Source organism: Dendrobates tinctorius, unplaced genomic scaffold (assembly GCF_039654945.1).
Source record: "Dendrobates tinctorius isolate UK_male_01 unplaced genomic scaffold, ASM3965494v1 ptg000007l, whole genome shotgun sequence".
NCBI lineage: Eukaryota > Metazoa > Chordata > Amphibia > Anura > Dendrobatidae > Dendrobates > Dendrobates tinctorius.
The window spans coordinates 30,151,618-30,168,830 of NW_027361675.1; the positions used below are offsets into that span (position 1 = coordinate 30,151,618).

At 43.6% G+C, this 17,213-nt stretch overlaps 1 protein-coding gene across 8 annotated transcripts in view; it reads left to right on the forward strand.

The window, feature by feature from the left end:
- The first annotated feature begins 1,301 nt into the window (after window positions 1–1,301).
- The window catches only part of OGG1 (8-oxoguanine DNA glycosylase), a 38,129-nt gene continuing 22,217 nt past the window's right edge, over window positions 1,302–17,213 (forward strand). For 2 of the 8 annotated variants that reach the window (XM_073573074.1, XM_073573057.1), the window contains exons 1-2: window positions 1,964–2,073; window positions 5,733–5,843. In XM_073573074.1, coding sequence (XP_073429175.1) covers window positions 2,000–2,073; window positions 5,733–5,843 — 185 coding nt within the window. In that variant the 5' untranslated portion in view covers window positions 1,964–1,999. Of the gene's footprint in view, window positions 1,640–1,963; window positions 2,074–2,147; window positions 2,198–2,952; window positions 2,985–5,732; window positions 5,844–17,213 lie in introns of those variants that run through there. The other 6 variants (XM_073573092.1, XM_073573083.1, XM_073573109.1 and 3 more) reach the window with 6 other exon arrangements.

Consider the following 17,213-nt stretch of genomic DNA (forward strand, 5'->3'; position numbering starts at 1 on the left):
TATTCTGTTCTATCTAAATATCTTGATTATTGGATCATAAAAATGATTAAATGTCTGAGGTTCACATTGTACTACAATAAATTTTTCACTTAAATATAAGCAATATGTGTGGGAGTCGGAGTCATGGAGTCGGAGTTGGAGTCGGTGTAAGGGAAATTGAGGAGTCGGAGTCGGAGTCGCAGGTTTGGCTTACCGACTCCACAGCCCTGTATGGGGCAGCTCCCATAAACATTATTTTTCTTGGCCATTTTCAGCGACCGAGTGAAATTGCAGCATGCTGTGATTGTCAACGACACTTGGTGCACTCGCACCCATATAAGCATATGGGTGCGAGTGGCACAGCGCACATCACTCGGATATTATCTGAGTGCTGTGCGCTATATGCCTACAGTGGAGGAGATATTAGTATCTCTGCTTCCTCCACAGCAGAGCAGGAGCTGAGGGTCATTAGCATATCGTATCCAATGCTCTCGCATAGGATGCCATACACAAGTGCGACCCCAGCCTAAGAGGAAAATCCACACACACAAAACCAAGTGTACCCATCGCAGGTCAGTTTACGTAAAAAAGTAAGAAAAAATAAAAAAAAAAAAGCACACAGTGACCATGAGATCTCTATAAATCCCCATCTTCTTTGCTGGAACTGTAAAACGCTGCGTTTATGAAACAGAGAGAATACACAGTGTCAAAAAAATCATTATGGATGAGTGCTAAGATGTTATACATAACAAAATAGTCCAGAGAATATTACTTCCACCTTCTGTTAATTACAACATACCCACTCCTGCCCTAGATTTATGCAGAAAAAAGGCATAGGCGATAAATTCATAACATCAATATATTAATATGAACAATGATTAAAATGAAACGGGGAAATTTCACAAAAATGCCAGGGATAATAAATACACCAACAAATAATGCAACCCAAACCAGCACTTAATAATAGAGCAGAAGGACACAAAATGAATATGTAGAAGGCAAGAAAATGCCCAAGGCCAAAGAATCCAAGACTGCTCTTAAATAATACATCCGAATGGCTGCCATCTACAGGCATAGATGCTGGCAATGCATTACAGCTCCACACAAGCATGCCCAGGCCATGCCATACATGTAGGCTCCCTCAGGGGCCCTCATCCGTCCTGTTGACCCCTGTGAGATTCGCGTGCCAGTCCTGCAGTAATACGCCACATACCGCTTATACACACAGCAGCCCTTATCTTGGCGCCAGAAAGCTCCACCTTCACGTTACAAATCACCTCAGACACCACCCTCTCCTCATTTGCACAGCCCTGCTTGGTTCCCTCACTCTCTCCCACACGTGCACACTGACAGTACCGCAGCAAACCGGCGTCACCAAGCAAATAGAGTTGGGGGGCGGGCCGCGCCGCACGTGACTTGAAGTCAGGTGATTGGTCACGTGCTCTGATGACGTAACGAGGTCCTCACGGCGAAGGGGAGCGCGCTGCTATGTAGGTGGCTGTGATGTGCTGTGTCCTGCTCCTGTCGCGTTATAGCGGGGTTGGTGATCCGTGCAATCCAGTCATGCAGCAGTGCATTGTGGGTGATGGTCTCTTTCCTGCTCTCCGGGGTCACCCTTTATAGCTGCTGTTCCATTGTGGGCGTTATTGACCGTGACAAGGTTTGGCCCCTGTTCGGCGGCAGTTACAAGTAACAAGCCTCGCTATACTGCCCTCACCTGGTCTATTCAGGTGTCTGCAGTCACACAGAGTAATTGCAGACCTCATTTTAAAGGGAATCTGTCACCGCCATCAGGGGTTTATCTGCAGCATTCTGTAAAGTTGTAGATAAGCCCCCAATGTAACCTGAAAGAGAAGAAAAATGAGTTATATTATACTCACCCAGGGGCGGTCCGGGTCCGATGGGTGTCGCGGTCCGGTGCCTCCCATCTTCTAACGGTGACATCCTCTTCTTAGCTTCCCGGCGGAGGCGCACTGCAGTACTCTGCCCTCAACAGCCGGGACGGGAAGCAAAGAAGAGGATGTCACCGTATAAAGATAGGAGGCACCGGACCGCGACACCCATCGGACCAAAACTGGACCCAAACACCCCAGGGTGAGTATAATATAACTCATTTTTCTTCTCTTTCAGGTTACATTGGGGGCTTATCTACAACATTACAGAATGCTGCAGATAAGCCCCTGATGGCTGTGCCGGCAGCTTATAAGCCCAAAAATAGGTGACAGATTCCCTTTAAACAAGACAATCGCTTGAAACAAACTTAAGCCAGGGCAACCGTTGTCTGAAAGGTGACAATGAGGCTATGTGCACATGCTGCTGATTCTGCTGTGGTTCCGCAGCGTTTTTGGCCCTGCGGATCTGCAGCAGTCCCGCAGACATGGTACAGTACCATGTTACCCTATGGGTTTTAAAAACCGCTGTGCTCACACTGCGGTTTTTTCCGCGGTTTATAAACCGCAGCATGCCAATTGTTTCTGCGGATTCCGCTGCGGTTTCACACCTTTAACATAGTAGAGGTGTGAAACCGCTGGTCACGTTACCTGCGGTTCCGCGCGGAAAAACCCGCAGGCGAATCCGCAGCGTGTGCACATAGCCTTAGTGAAGAGCGAACGTGCTCCACTAAGGTGTTGTGCGAGAGACTTCGGTGTGCTTGTAAAATATATGCGAGTTGCTGCGGCTGCATGTCTCGTGGCTAATCGACAGACACAACACATGGAGAGATTACCCAACATCCATGAGACGTGCAGCCGCCGGGACTTGAACATATTTTTCCTGCACACCAAAGTCACTCGTTTAACACTTTAATGGGAATATGTATATGTATGGCAGGCAGTTCACTAGCATATGTTTCCAGGCTGCAGCTCTTCACAAAGGTCACACATATGTTATCCTGAGAAAAGGCTGTTTCCTGGTCTCGAACTAAGGGGTTTGTACCCGCTGCTCAGCACGTGACTTATCCGAGCACGTTCGCTCATCACTAGTGACAAACCTTTTAAAGGGAACCGGTCAGTAGTATTAAGCTCAGTTACCTTCAGATCGGCGTCGCTATACTAATTAGGCCGGGGTCACACTTGCGAGAAACTTGCACTCGGACCGGAATGTGCGGCTGCATGTACTTCTATAGAGCTGAGCACTCCTGTCCGAGTGCCGGCGGCAGTGCCGGGTATTGAGACGCGAGACTCTTGTGAGTTTCTCGCAAGTGTGACCCCGGCCTTATAATCATACCTGGGTTGAAGAAATCCGTCTTGTGGTTGTTGTTTAATCTTTATTTTCAGTTAATGATATGCCCGTGCTCCAGGGCGGCCTGTGAGGGTCTTCATGTGGTCCTCTGATTAGGTATTCATCCTTATGGGCTTCTGACAGGTCACTGATCCCTCACTGACCTGCCCCCTATTTTACATACTGGAAGTTATGGTTTAAAAAAAAAATTACACTCGTCATACCTGCGCTGTAGCATGATCACATTTATAATATCCATATTTTTATTTTATTTAGTGAAATAAATTGCTTGATAAAAAAAAAAATTCTTCCTCAGAATGACGCCATAGTCACCTGCGCAGTGGCATAATTCTGAATGCGATAGATGCTACTGCGCAGGCGCCATTTTGCCAGAGGAAAAAAAATTGTTTCCTCCAAGATGGCGCTGGCTGCACTTGCGCAGTAGCAGGTATCGGCAATCAGATAACCTACGAATGGATTCTAAACTGTGGAAATGTTTTATAGAAAAACAAAGTAGTTATATGTATCTTCCCTTCTGATTCTGATTTGACTTAAAAGGGTTTTCCCATGAACTGAAGTACATTTTAATTAACAGATCTTGGAATAATAATAACTTCCACAATTGGATGCGTTTAAAACAGGGATGGGGAACCTCAGGCCCCAGGGCCATTTACGGCCCTCGATGACCTTTTATCAGGCCCCCGGGCAGATTCTCAGGGACCGCATTCTTGGGCAGGGAGCTGTATTTTGATTGCCACAAACTCATTAATTTCTTCTTGCTCTGTGAGCATACACGCAGTGTTCACAATGAACACTGAAGCGCATGCAATGAAAGATTACATCCTGACACCAGTGCCAGAGTCAGGATGTATTTTGTGGGCGGAGTTTGTACAGCCCCTGAAGAATGGTATAAATATCCAAGTGGCCCTTGGCAGAAGAAAGATTCCCCACCCCTGGTTTAAAACAAATGTTCCTGTGCTGAGATAATCTTATAAATGTGCCCTTGCTGTGTAATGGCAGTGTCTGACCGTACAGGAACATGGTCTGAGCATACCACAGCTCCTGGGCAGGGGAGGAAGAAAAAGAGGATACAGACAGGATAGTATGGGATCGCAAATAATTCTTTGGTTTGAGGTAAAATATTTTTTTAAAACAGGCAGGGAAGGGCTTTGTCTCACAAAAACAATGTTTTACCTCAAAATAATGATTTGTGATCCCTTAGGCTAAGTGCACACGTACCGGAACTCTCGCGGAAATTACCGCGAGAATTCCAGAATTCCAGTCCGCGGGAAAATCGCATTTTAAATTCCCGCGGAAAAACTAGCATTTTGCAAGCGTAATTAGCTTGCAGAATGCTAGCGTTTTCCAAGCGATCTGTAGCATCGCTTGGAGAACTGATTGACAGGTTGGTCACACTCGTCAAACATAGTGTTTGACGAGTGTGACCAACTTTTTACTACTGAGGCCGCCTATGCGGCATCAGTAGTAAAAGATAGAATGTAAAAAAAAAAAAAAAATGGTGTTATTCTCACCCTCCGACGTCCCGCGCATCCGTTCCCAGTAATCCTTTGCGAAAATGCCCGCGATGACGTCAGTTCTCGCGGGATCGCGACGTCTCGCGGTAATTCACGATGACGTCGCGCGAATGACCGCGAGACTTCGCGATCCCGCGAGAACGGACGTCATCGCGAGCATTTTCGCAAAGGACTACTGGGACCGGAGCGTGAAGAGAAGCGGGAAGGCTGCGCGGGACGTCGGAGGGTGAGAATAACAATATTTTTTATTTTAAATTCTATTTTTTACAGGGATATGGTACCCAAAGCCCGGAGGACAGTCTCCTCTCCTCCGGACCGTGGGTACCATCCGCAATTGTTCTGCTTACTTTCCGCATGGTGTGCACAGCCACATGCGGGAAGTAAGCGGAACAATGCATTCCTATGGGTGCGGGATCGCCGCGATTCCGCAAATTAATGAGCATGCTGCGGTTTTTACCGCGAAGCGATTCCGCCGCGGTAAAAACCGCAGCATTAGCACAGCATTGCGGAATCCCATAGGAATGCATGGGATGCTTATTTTTCGCGTTTTCGCGGCAAAATCGCGCGGTTAAAACCGCCGCGGAAACGCGAAAAAAATGCAACGTGTGAACTCAGCCTGTCCTGTCTGTATATTCTTTTGCTACCCTTCCCCTGCCCAGGAGATGTGGTATGACCAGACCATGTTCCTGCACGGTCAGACACAGCCGTTACACCACAGTACATAGCAGGGGCATAGTTATAAGATTATCAGCACCGAAATGTTTTATTAAACACATCCAATTGTGGAAATTATTATTATTCAAAGATCTGTTGATTAAAATGTACTTTTGTTAGTGAGAAATCCCTTTACCATGGCCTGTAGTTCATCATTGAAGCTGCTTTCACAACGTTTTTGCACATTGTGGCATATCCGGATCATAGAATCATAGAATCGTAGAGTTGGAAGCGACCTCCTTACATTTATCCTTACATTTATGTGTGTGATTTGTTTTTTTTCAGGATGAAACACCTCACATCTCTATCGGTGTGCCCTCATCTCTGGCGGTCAATTCCATGCCATCTGTCTGAACTACGCCTGGATTTTGTCCTACCAGGCGGTCAGTCTTTTCGGTCAGTTTGCTCCTGATAGTTAATGTATATTTACACTCAAACTTTGTTTTAAAGGTGTTTTCCTAGAAAAGACTTTTATCACCTATCCACATCCTATATACAGCATTGTAACATCAGGGCAGTAGTGTTTACACCGCACATTGGTGCCTTCATTAGACCTTTAGTCACTTAACGAACGCCAATACGCATTAAAACGATGGTTAAGGGTACGTATTCTCTCACTACTGTTTTAAAACGGCAATGGGGAATAAGGGAATAGCGTCACTGAGCTGCAGCGATTCCCGTTGGTGTCAGCAGTACATGACTGCTGACACCCTGCACTATCGGTCCCGGCAGGTTTTGCGACCGATGGGGGCCGATTTACTCCCTTAAATACAGTGAGATTGGTATTTAAGTAGTTGCAAGGGGGTTACAAGTCCCCTTTAGTAACCATTGGATTCCCGCAAGAGAATCACAGGCCCATGGTACCCTGAGGTCGTGATGATCCCAGGGTATGGTGGCCTGTGAGATTCATCAAGAAGCTGAGTCTCACAGGTACAGCCATGAGTAATGCAGTGTATGAGACAAGTGGTCAAAATAAAAATTATACATGTCCCACAGGGAGGCTAAGTAAAAAAGGGGGAAAAAAAGTAAAAACGTAAAAAAAAAAAAAAAAAAAACCCACAAAAAAGTTCACACAAATCACTAAAATACGTTTGTGATAAAAAAATGTACACGTAGTTGGTATCGCCACGTCTGGAGCGACCCGCTCTATAAACTAACACATTATTTATTGCTTTTAGTGAACGCTGTAGAAAAAAATAAATAAAAAACATACCAAAAATGTTGTTTTTTCATCATGACTCACAAAAAGTAAATAAAAAGCGATCAAAAAGTCATATGTAAAAAAAATGGTATAAAAATGGTATATATCGGCAAAAATTTAAAAAGTTACAGTTCTCATAATGATGCAGAAACAAATTTATTTTTGAAAAATATTGTTTAGTCTGTAAAAAAAGAGCAAAGCATAAAAAAACTATATATCTAGTATCACTGTAATCATACCGACCTGACAAATAAATCGGTCTTATCACTTTTACCGTGCGGTGAATGGCTCAAAAAAAATAAAAACAATAACTGATTTGCTGGTTTTGTTCATTCTGTGTCTGAAAAATCTGAAAAAGCGATCAAAAAATGTTATGTACTCCGAAATAGTGCCATAGAGATCAACTCGTCCCACAAAAAAAATAAGCCCTCATACAGCCCTATTCGCCATAAACTAAAAAGTTACAGCTCTCAGAATATGGCAACAAAAAATAACTACTTTATTAAAAAAATATGCGTGGTTCACCGTGCGGTACAAGTGATGAGGCGGATTTATTCTTGGGGTTGATGTGATTACAGAGATACCAGATTTGTATAGTTTTTTTTTTTTTTTTTTAGGTTTTACTGCTATCACAGTAAAATTGTGTGCCTCATCACTTGTACTGCACTGTAAACTGCGCAAAAACTAAACTACTATTGTATTGTTTTCTATTTGTTCATTCTACTTCCCAATAATTGGAATAAGGCTCAGCTCACATTTATCCTGCGCTCTTCCCTGAATGATTATGTCCAGGTTTCTGTGTAAATTCCCCAAAAACGCGATTTAGACAATATCCCTGACGGAACCACTCACTTATGAGACAGATGGAGTCACTTTGCACTGGTCTGTGTTCCAGCAGTGTCCTATCATTTTAGGCGTCTTTTTAGCACACAAGTGTTGTCGACCACAGATGTGTGCACGCCTAAAAAGATGGATATTCCTGAGCAGATGCTAAACAGAGTACAAAGTGTCTCCACATCTGCCTTATGGTGGGTGGTTCCGTTGGGGGTTTTGTCTGAGTCACATTTTTGTGGGATTTACACAGAAACCTCGAGGTAAGTGCTCAGCGTAGAACACAAGAATATGATTCAGCGTTATTCTGGAAGAGATTGAAAAATATAATGTACCCCAAAATGTTACCAATGAAAATCCTTATTTATCCCTAGCAAAAACAGCCCCCACTGAGGTCCGTCATCTGTCACTGGAACTATAGGTGGTTCCCACGTTACTGGTAGAACAAAGACTCTGGAAAAGCGACATGGCTGCCGCCACCTCAAATAAAATCCAGTGAATTCTGTTCTCCCAAATACAGATGCCCCATTGTGTCTAAACCACAGTAAGCGGTCACATGTTAGACATTATTGTAATGGATAAAAGGCATTTAATTTACTGATGTGTATCACCAGAAGCATAAGCTGGGCACAATGTATGGGGACACAATGTATGGGTGCTAGAATGGCAGATTTGCAAATCTCTAGAAAAACAAGCCTAGTGTGGATGTTACAAAATAGTCACTGCAGCTGTAGATGAATTCACTGAGAGGTGCAGTTTCTAGAATGGGGGCACTTTTGTTTTTTTCTGCTGTTCTGGCACCTTCGACGCTTTGAAATTGCTGCCCGCAAAGTATTTTACCAAATAGAGCCCCTTCCTTCTCAGCCCTGACATGTGGCCAAACAGTAATTTTTTGTTAAATCTCTTATTTATTGAGTTTTGTATTTTAAATTACAGAAGGTACAATAATCATATACAATAAGTTCCGTTAGCACTATAAGTACCTTGAAGGGTATAGACAAGCCAAACATTAAATGTTCATGTTTAAAGAAATATGATATACAACTAGTAGAAGCATTACATTACATCGTACCACTTCAAGATCTTCTTTTTCATATTGACATGACCCTTCTGTGTTTCTATTAATATTAATACTAGTATCCATATATTTGTTTTTGTGAACCACATAAATGGATAAGCATATCTAGTATATTTGCTATTAGTAATCTTATAGAATAGAATAAGTATTGAACTTCTCGTGTAATATAGACGAGCGGGTCCAGAAATACCTATCTTACCTATATTTGATAGTATAGAAACAATATATATAAGAAAGGAAGTAAAAAGAAGAAAAAAGGTTGGTATAAGAAAAGTTAGAATTGACAAAAGAAGGAGAAAAGAGAAAATTGGAGGAATAAGGGAAGGGGGAAGAGAAAGGGGGGACGAAAAGAGAGAGTGGATGGAGGGGTGGGGATGGGATCAGGGCAAGGGGAAATCCCACACCACCTTTTAACCTGTGTGGCTTCAAATGAACAACCTCTGGAAGTTAGGGGAATTACGGAATACAATCCATTCACACCAAGTCACATTGAATTTATCTTGTGTGTTAAAGCATTCAGCTGCCAGCTCTTCCATACGAAAGATCATAGATAGTTCCTCATACCAATCTCGTATAGATGGTCCAAACAGTAATTTTTGACAACATATGGGTCAGCACCGCGTTTGGGAGAAATTGCGAATAAATTGTGGGGCCCAGTTTCTCCTACTAACCCTTGTGCATCTGAAAAATTTGCAGCAAATACAAAGAATACATTTTTACTGTGTCTCAATGTTATAAAATTCTGTGAGACACCTATGGGTTCAAAATACTTACTACACAGCTAGATTAATTCCTTGAGGGATCCAGTTTACAAAATGGGGTCACTTGTGGGGGGGTTTCTGTTGTTTTCACATGTCAGGGACTCTTTAATTGTGACATCACCATTCCATCAAAGTCTGCTTTCCATAAAGTCACTGCTTCCCTGCCGTGCGCCCAAACAGTAGTTTTCCTCCACATACGGGGTATCTGCATACTCAGGAGAAAATGAACAACAAATTTTGAAGTACGTTTTGTTATGTTACCCTTGTGAAAGTAAAAAATTGGGACTAAATGTGATGTGGTCCCTAAAAAAAATATAGTTTTGTAAATTTTGTTGCAAAAATAAGAAATTGCTTATCAACTTTTAATCGTTGTAACTTCTTAATAAAAAAAATGTTTAAAAAATGATGCAGACGTAAAAGTAGACATGTGGAAAATGTTATTTGTTAACTGTTTTGTGTAATATAACTTTCTGATTTAAGGGCATAAGAATTAAAAGTTTGAAAATTCTGACACTTTTTTACATTTTATTCAAATTTCCAATATTTTCACAAATAAATGCAAGTCATATCAAACAAATGTTACAATATTATGAAGTACAATATGTGACAAGAAAACAGTCTCAGAATCATTGGAATCCGTTGAAGCGTTCCAGAGTTATTACCACATAAAGGGACACTGGTCAAATTTAAGAAATTCAGCCTGGTCATTAACCCCTTCATGACCTGAGCTTTTTTCGAGTTTTCGTTTTTTGCTCCCCTCCTTCCCAGAGCCATAACTTTTTTACTTTTCCGTCAACATGGCCATGTGAGGGCTTATTTTTTTGTGAGACGAGTTGTACTTTTGAACGACATCATAGCATGTCGTGCACTCGAAAACGGGAAAAAAATTCCACATTCGGTGAAATTGCCAAAAAAGTGCAATCCCACACTTGTTTTTTGCTTGGCTTTTTTGCTAGGTTCAATAAATGCAAAAACTGACCTGCCATTATGATTCTCCAGGTCATTACGAGTTCATAGACACCAAACATGTCTATGTTGTCTTTTATCTAAGTGGTGAAAAAAAATTCCAAAGTTTGCTTAAAAAAAAAAGCTCAATTTTCCGGGACCCGTAACGTCTCCATCTTTCATGATCTAGGGTCAGGTGAGGGCTTATTTTTTGCGAGCCGAGGTGACGTTTTTAATGATACCACACTTGTGCCGATACGTTCTTTTGATCGCCCGTTATTGCATTTTAATGCAATGTCGTGGCGACCCAAAAAACGTAATTCTGGCGTTTTTAATTTTTTTCTCGCTACGCCGTTTAGCGATCGGGTTAATGCTTTTTTTTTATTGATAGATCGGGCCATTCTGAACGCGGCGATACCTAATATGTGATTTTTTTTTTAATAGTTTTATTTTGATTGGGGCGAAAGGGGGGTGATTTGAATTTTTTAGGTTTTTTTATTTTTTTTTATTTTTAAACATTTTTTTTTTTTTTTGTTTTACTTTTGGCATGCTTGAATAGCCTCCATAGGAGGCTTGAAGCATGCACAATTCGATCGACTCTGCTACATATGGGTGATGAGCAGATCGCCCATATGTAGCAGATGTAGCTGTGCTTTGAAAGCGATCTGCCTGCAACAACCATAGAGGTCTCTGAGACCTCTGATTATCCAGGCAACGCGTTGCCGACCCCCGATCACGTGACGGGGGTGGCGCTCAGCTCACTTCCGGCCCGGCGGCCGGAAGCGCTAGTTAAATGCCCGCTGTCAGCGCTTGACAGCGGGATTTAACTAGTTAATAGACGTGGGCGGACGGCGATTCCGCTCGCGCCTATTGCGGGCACATGTCAGCTGTTTATAACAGCTGACATGTCGCGGCTTTGAGGTGGGCTCACCGCTGGAGCCCACCTCAAAGCAGGGGAGCCTGACCGCTGACGTACTATCCTGTCAGCGGTCAGAAAGGGGTTAAGGTCAAAAGTGGCTCTGTCACTAAGGGGTTAAAGGGAATCTGTCACCACATTGACACATCGAAACAATTAATATGGACATACAGGCTACAGAATAAGAAAGTCCTACTTGTGTCTCTCATATCAGGTGTCTTGTTGCTGAAAAATCTTTTTATCATTTTATGCACAGTAGTGTTCAAAATAATAGCAGTCTAATATGACTAACCAGATTAATGACTGTTTTTGGTATAACTTATATTACCACATGTCAAACAATTTACCAGTTGGTGCAGTGATTCTAAGAAAACCAACAGACTGCATTTATGAGCTGCATGTTTTTGAGTCTGTGTATTAAAATAATTAAGTGGGGACCTATGGCGATGTAGTGGAGCTGAGAGGACGTGCTTAGGCAGAGCTTCCAAAATCCTGACTTTAATCCGGTATTTACACCACCCAAACGTGACTTAGGGTACTGTTACACTTAGCGATGCACCAGCGATCCCGACTAGCGATATGACGCGGTCAGGATCGCTGGTGCATCGCTAGGTGGTCGCTAGTGAGCTGCCACACAGGCAAATCTCACCAGCGACATCGCAGGGGTCGGGGGTCGCTACTTACCTGTCAGACGCGGCGATCCTGCGTCCTCCCGCCCGGCTCCACACGTCGCTTGTCGGCGCCACAGGAAGCCCAGCAGGAAGTGACCGACGAGGAATGGTCCAGGAGCTTCTTGCGCGATCAGCGATAACCAGCGGGGGAGCCGGTCGGAGGTAAGTATCACATGCAGCGATATCGCTAGTAATATCGCTGTAACGTCACAAAATCGGTGACTTTACAGCGATATTCCTAGCGATATCGCAGTGTGTAACGGGGGCTTTACCTCGGTGATAGTGTGACCCCCTGGGCTCCTGGAGATCTCCAGTTTCTGAGGAGGTGCGGTGTGCAGCTCCGGTCGGTGTGGATCCGGGAAAATCCGGGCGGGAAACTGAGCCAGCAAGGGACGGCGGCCATTTCTCCTGCACACCATAGAAGTTGGATGCACAGCACGGAAGAATCCTCTTCAGGCACGGCTGACCAAACGGTACATCGGACTCACGGAGGTACACAGGGAGGAACACGCGGTGTGAGCTCTGAGAAATGAGCCCCGCGTTTCCCCATTAGAGATATACATCGCCTGCTGGCGCCCGCCATTATATATTAATTCAGCGCTCTTACTTTTATCTCTGCTGCTTGGGACTGAGACCGTGGTTTCCGCGGCAATCTGCTGACAACGCACTACTTCAGGCCACATATCGGGGTTTGTTGTGGAACTCTTAGGGTATGTGCACACGCTGCGGATTCCGCTGCGTTTCCGCAGCGGATTTGGCCGCTGCAGACCCGCAGCAGTTTTAGCTGCGGTGTACAGTACCATTCAAATGAATGGTAAAAAAAAACGCTGTGTAGACGTTGCGGAAAAATCCGTACGGATTTGATGCGGTTTTGAAACCGCAGAAAGAAGTGACATGTCAATTCTTTCTGCGGAATCCACAGCGGGTTCCTATCTCCACCATTGTGGAGATGATGAATCCGCAGGACCAAACCGCAGGCAAAACCGCAGATAATCCGCAGGTCTTTTGACCTTGCGGTTTATCTGCGGTTTTTGCAAAATCCGTGCGGATTAATCTGCAGCGGATTCCGCAGCGTCTGCACACACCCTTATAGTAAGCTTTCATTGCACAGAAACTCAAGTCGCAGTGGGTACAACAACTGCTTGTGAAGTAGCTTGTTAGACCCAGTGCTGGCATCTTTATGCTTTCCTTTCACTTTCATTTCTCCCTGCTCCCCATGGCTGGAGTTATAGAGGCTGTAACAGCTTGCTGACAGTGCACTATATCATATCTGGAAGGGATCTGCACAGCAGACCAAACAAAACTGGCTGTATTACTTCGCATCATTAAGCCAAGAAATCAGTGCTTCCACTCTACAAAAAATGCTGCTACAAGCAGGGAAAGGGGGGAAAATATACTTGACCAGCTAGCTGTTTCTCATAAACGTTAATTATGAACCGATCAAAGAGCTCAGGGGCGGCTGAAAAGCTAAAGGAGTTTGCAAGACCTGACCCCTCAGATAACTCAAGGTCCCACAGAAATACTGCATCAAGTGTTAAAGCTGCAGATGAACGTAAAAACCCGCGCTTCTGACTGCGAAGAGGGTGTCGATCAAGAAGATCTGACCCTAAAACATGCATCTGAACAATTAATGCAAGCCAACTAGAACATCCTTGTCGGGGAAAATGGGGCGTCTTTCGGCAGGACATGCAAGCCTCCATGAGGGGGCGCATCACGGAGGTCGAAACCAGAGTATTCAGCCTGGAAGATAATCTTGCACCTATGGAAACTAAGTTGTCAAAGGTAGCTGGCTCCATAAATGTCTGGAGGCAAAAAGCGGACGACCTAGAGAACAGAATGCGTCGGAACAACATCCGAATTATTGGATTACCAGAACACTCGGAAGGTCAGCGACCGGAGCAATTCTTGGAAGGATGACTCGGAGACACGTTGGGAGGTGAATTTTCTACAACTTTTTTCGTGTAAGGGGCTCATATGGTACCTACAAAATCTCTTCCCCCTGGGTAGTCCGCCACGACCCTTTTTGGCATGCCTCCTCAGTTGCAGAGACAGAGACACTATCCTCCGTATGGCAAGGCAAAAAAGTCCCATTAAATGCAATAACGACACAATTTAAATTTTTCCAGATTTTTCTATAGAGCTGCAGAAGCAGCGGGCTCAATTTATGGAGATCAAGAAACAACTCAGAGAAAGGATTATTCTATATTTAATGACTTACCCAGCTCGACTTCAAATTGTTTATGAAGGCTCCTCCATATTTTGTACAACCCCAGCGGAGGCCGTGGAGTGGCTGCGGTCCCACACGTGAGCGAATGGAAAGTTACCCTGATTTATCTACTGTCGTCCCTACACGGGTGTATGGGGAAATGGAACTTCTTGATATCTGTAAGGATAGGAGCTCTTTCCGCCAGCGTCCAATATAACATCAATACCGGACACTGTTCAGTGAGGGTACCCTCTTTTTGGGACTGCAACAGGAGCGTGAGATTGTGCTCCTATTTGAATCTTGCTTTGTTTTTTCTTGTTTCAGTATTGTTGGTTAAGGTTTATATAGATGCTGCCAGAACATCAATTATGCTATCTCTAAGGTTTATTATGTGTGACAATGTACAGTTGTGGCCAAAAGTATTGACAACCCTGCAATTCTGTCAGATAATACTTAGTTTCTTCCTGAAAATGATTGCAAACACATTCTTTGGTATTATCTTCATTTAATTTGTCTTAAATGAAAAAACACAAAAGAGAATGAAGCAAAACATTGATCATTTCACACAAAATTCCAAAAATGGGCCAGACAAAAGTATTGGCACCCTCAGCCTAATACTTGGTTGCACAACCTTTAGCCAAAATAACTGCGACCAACCACTTCCGGTAACCATCAATGAGTTTCTTACAATGCTCTGCTGGAATTTTAGACCATTCTTCTTTGGCAAACTGCTCCAGGTCCCTGATATTTGAAGGGTGCCTTCTCCAAACTGCCATTTTTAGATCTCTCCACAGGTGTTCTCTGGGATTCAGGTCGGGACTCATTGCTGGCCACCTTAGAAGTCTCCAGTGCTTTCTCTCAAACCATTTTCTAGTGCTTTTTGAAGTGTGTTTTGGGTCATTGTCCTGCTGGAAGACCCATGACCTCTGAGGGAGACCCAGCTTTCTCACACTGGGCCCTACATTATGCTGCAAAATTTGTTGGTAGTCTTCAGACTTCATAATGCCATGCACACGTCAAGCAGTCCAGTGCCAGAGGCAGCAAAGCAACCCCAAAACATCATGGAACCTCCGCCATGTTTGACTGTAGGGACCATGTTCTTTTCTTTGCCTCTTTTTTTTTCTCTTGTAAACTCTATGTTGATGCCTTTGCCCAAAAAGCTCTTCTTTTGTCTCATCTGACCAGAGAACATTCTTCCAAAACGTTTTAGGCTTTTTCAGGTAAGTTTTGGCAAACTCCAGCCTGGGTTTTTTATGTCTCTGTGTAAGAAGTGGGGTCTTCCTGGGTCTCCTACCATACAGTCCCTTTTCATTCAGACGCCGACGGATAGTACGGGTTGACACTGTTGTACCCTTGGACTGCAGGGCAGCTTGAACTTGTTTGGATGTTAGTCGAGGTTCTTTATCCAACATCCGCACAATCTTGCGTTGAAATCTCTTGTCAATTTTTCTTTTCCGTCCACATCTAGGGAGGTTAGCCACAGTGCCATGGGCTTTAAACTTCTTAATGACACTGCGCACGGTAGACACAGAAACATTCAGGTCTTTGGAGTTGGACGTGTAGCCTTGAGATTGCTCATGCTTCCTCACAATTTGGTTTCTCAACTCCTCAGACAGTTCTTTGGTCTTCTTTCTTTTCTCCATGCTCAATGTGGTACACACAAGGATACAGGACAGAGGTTGAGTCAACTTTAATCCATGTCAACTGGCTGCAAGTGTAATTTAGTTATTGCCAACACCTGTTAGGTGCCACAGCTAAGTTACAGGTGCTGTTAATTACACAAATTAGAGAAGCATTACATGATTTTTCGAGCAATGCCAATACTTTTGTCCACCCTCTTTTTTATGTTTGGTGTGGAATTATATCGAATTTGGCTTTAGGACAATTCTTTTTGTGTTTTTTTCATTTAAGACAAATTAAATGAAGATAATAATACCAAAGAATTTGTGTTTGCAATCATTTTCCGGAAGAAACTGAGTATTATCTGACAGAATTGCAGGGGTGTCAATACTTTTGGCCACAACTGTATATCATATCTGGATAAGGGAACATGGGATCTTAAGTAATATGTATGACCTGGAATGTTAGAGGCCTCCGATCCCCCCGAAAGAGAGTTAAGTTTTTTTCCCAGATTAAACGTTACCGCCCTCACATTGTGGCCGTGGTTGAGACACATCTGACCAGGGATTCGGCCCGTTGTGTGCAGAAACCATGGGTACAATGGTCTATACCTGCATTTCATACTAGTTACTCTAGAGGGGTGTCCTTGGTAATCCACAGGGACTTTAGATGATAGGTTAAAGAAGCTCGGAAAGACCCTGGGGGACGTTTTGTTTTTGTGCATGCATCAGTAAATATGAAAAACTACGTAATAATGTGGGTTTATAACCCACCCCCGGCCAATGTGTCAGTTATTAAAAAGGCAGTAAGCTTTGCCCTAAACTATCCGGATGCATTAGTCATGTGCATGGGAGATTTTAATCCTGTTATGGATAATTGTCTCGATAGACTTAGACTGAATCATGGGGTCTCCGGGGCCACTCCCTCTCCATCCCCGTTATCATTACACATGAAGGGTAGCGGTTGGGTGAATCTGTGGAGGATGCGTCATCCTGAGGTTAGAGAATATACCTGTCCATTAGACGTACTTTATCCCGTTTAGACTATATATTTGGTTCCAGTAACCTAGTGATGGGGATGTGGAGCATGGGAACAGGGGTATTTCAGACCATAGTCCAATAATACTTAAACTCAGATTCGGCCAGGCAAGTCACAGTATATTTTGGAAGCTAAACCCATTTTAGCTGAAATTGATAGGCCCCAATGACAGGACTCTGGACCAGCTGGACTGCTTCATTTCGTCTCACTCTGAAAAACAGAATATTAATTTGTTCTGGGATGCCCTTAAGGCATATTTAAGGGGATGTTTGTCCTCTACAATTTCTTACATTAAGCGGACAACATCAAGGGAGGATGATGAAATGGAGTGGCGCCTCAGGGATTCGGAGGCAACGTGTATAGCTAACCAGACGAATGAAAATAGAATTGAGTGTTTGAACTCCTATAGATTATATACTCAATATATGGATACCAAATCTAAACGTAAACTATTCTTTACACGTCAGTCATATTTTGAACTGGGGAATCAATCCAGAAA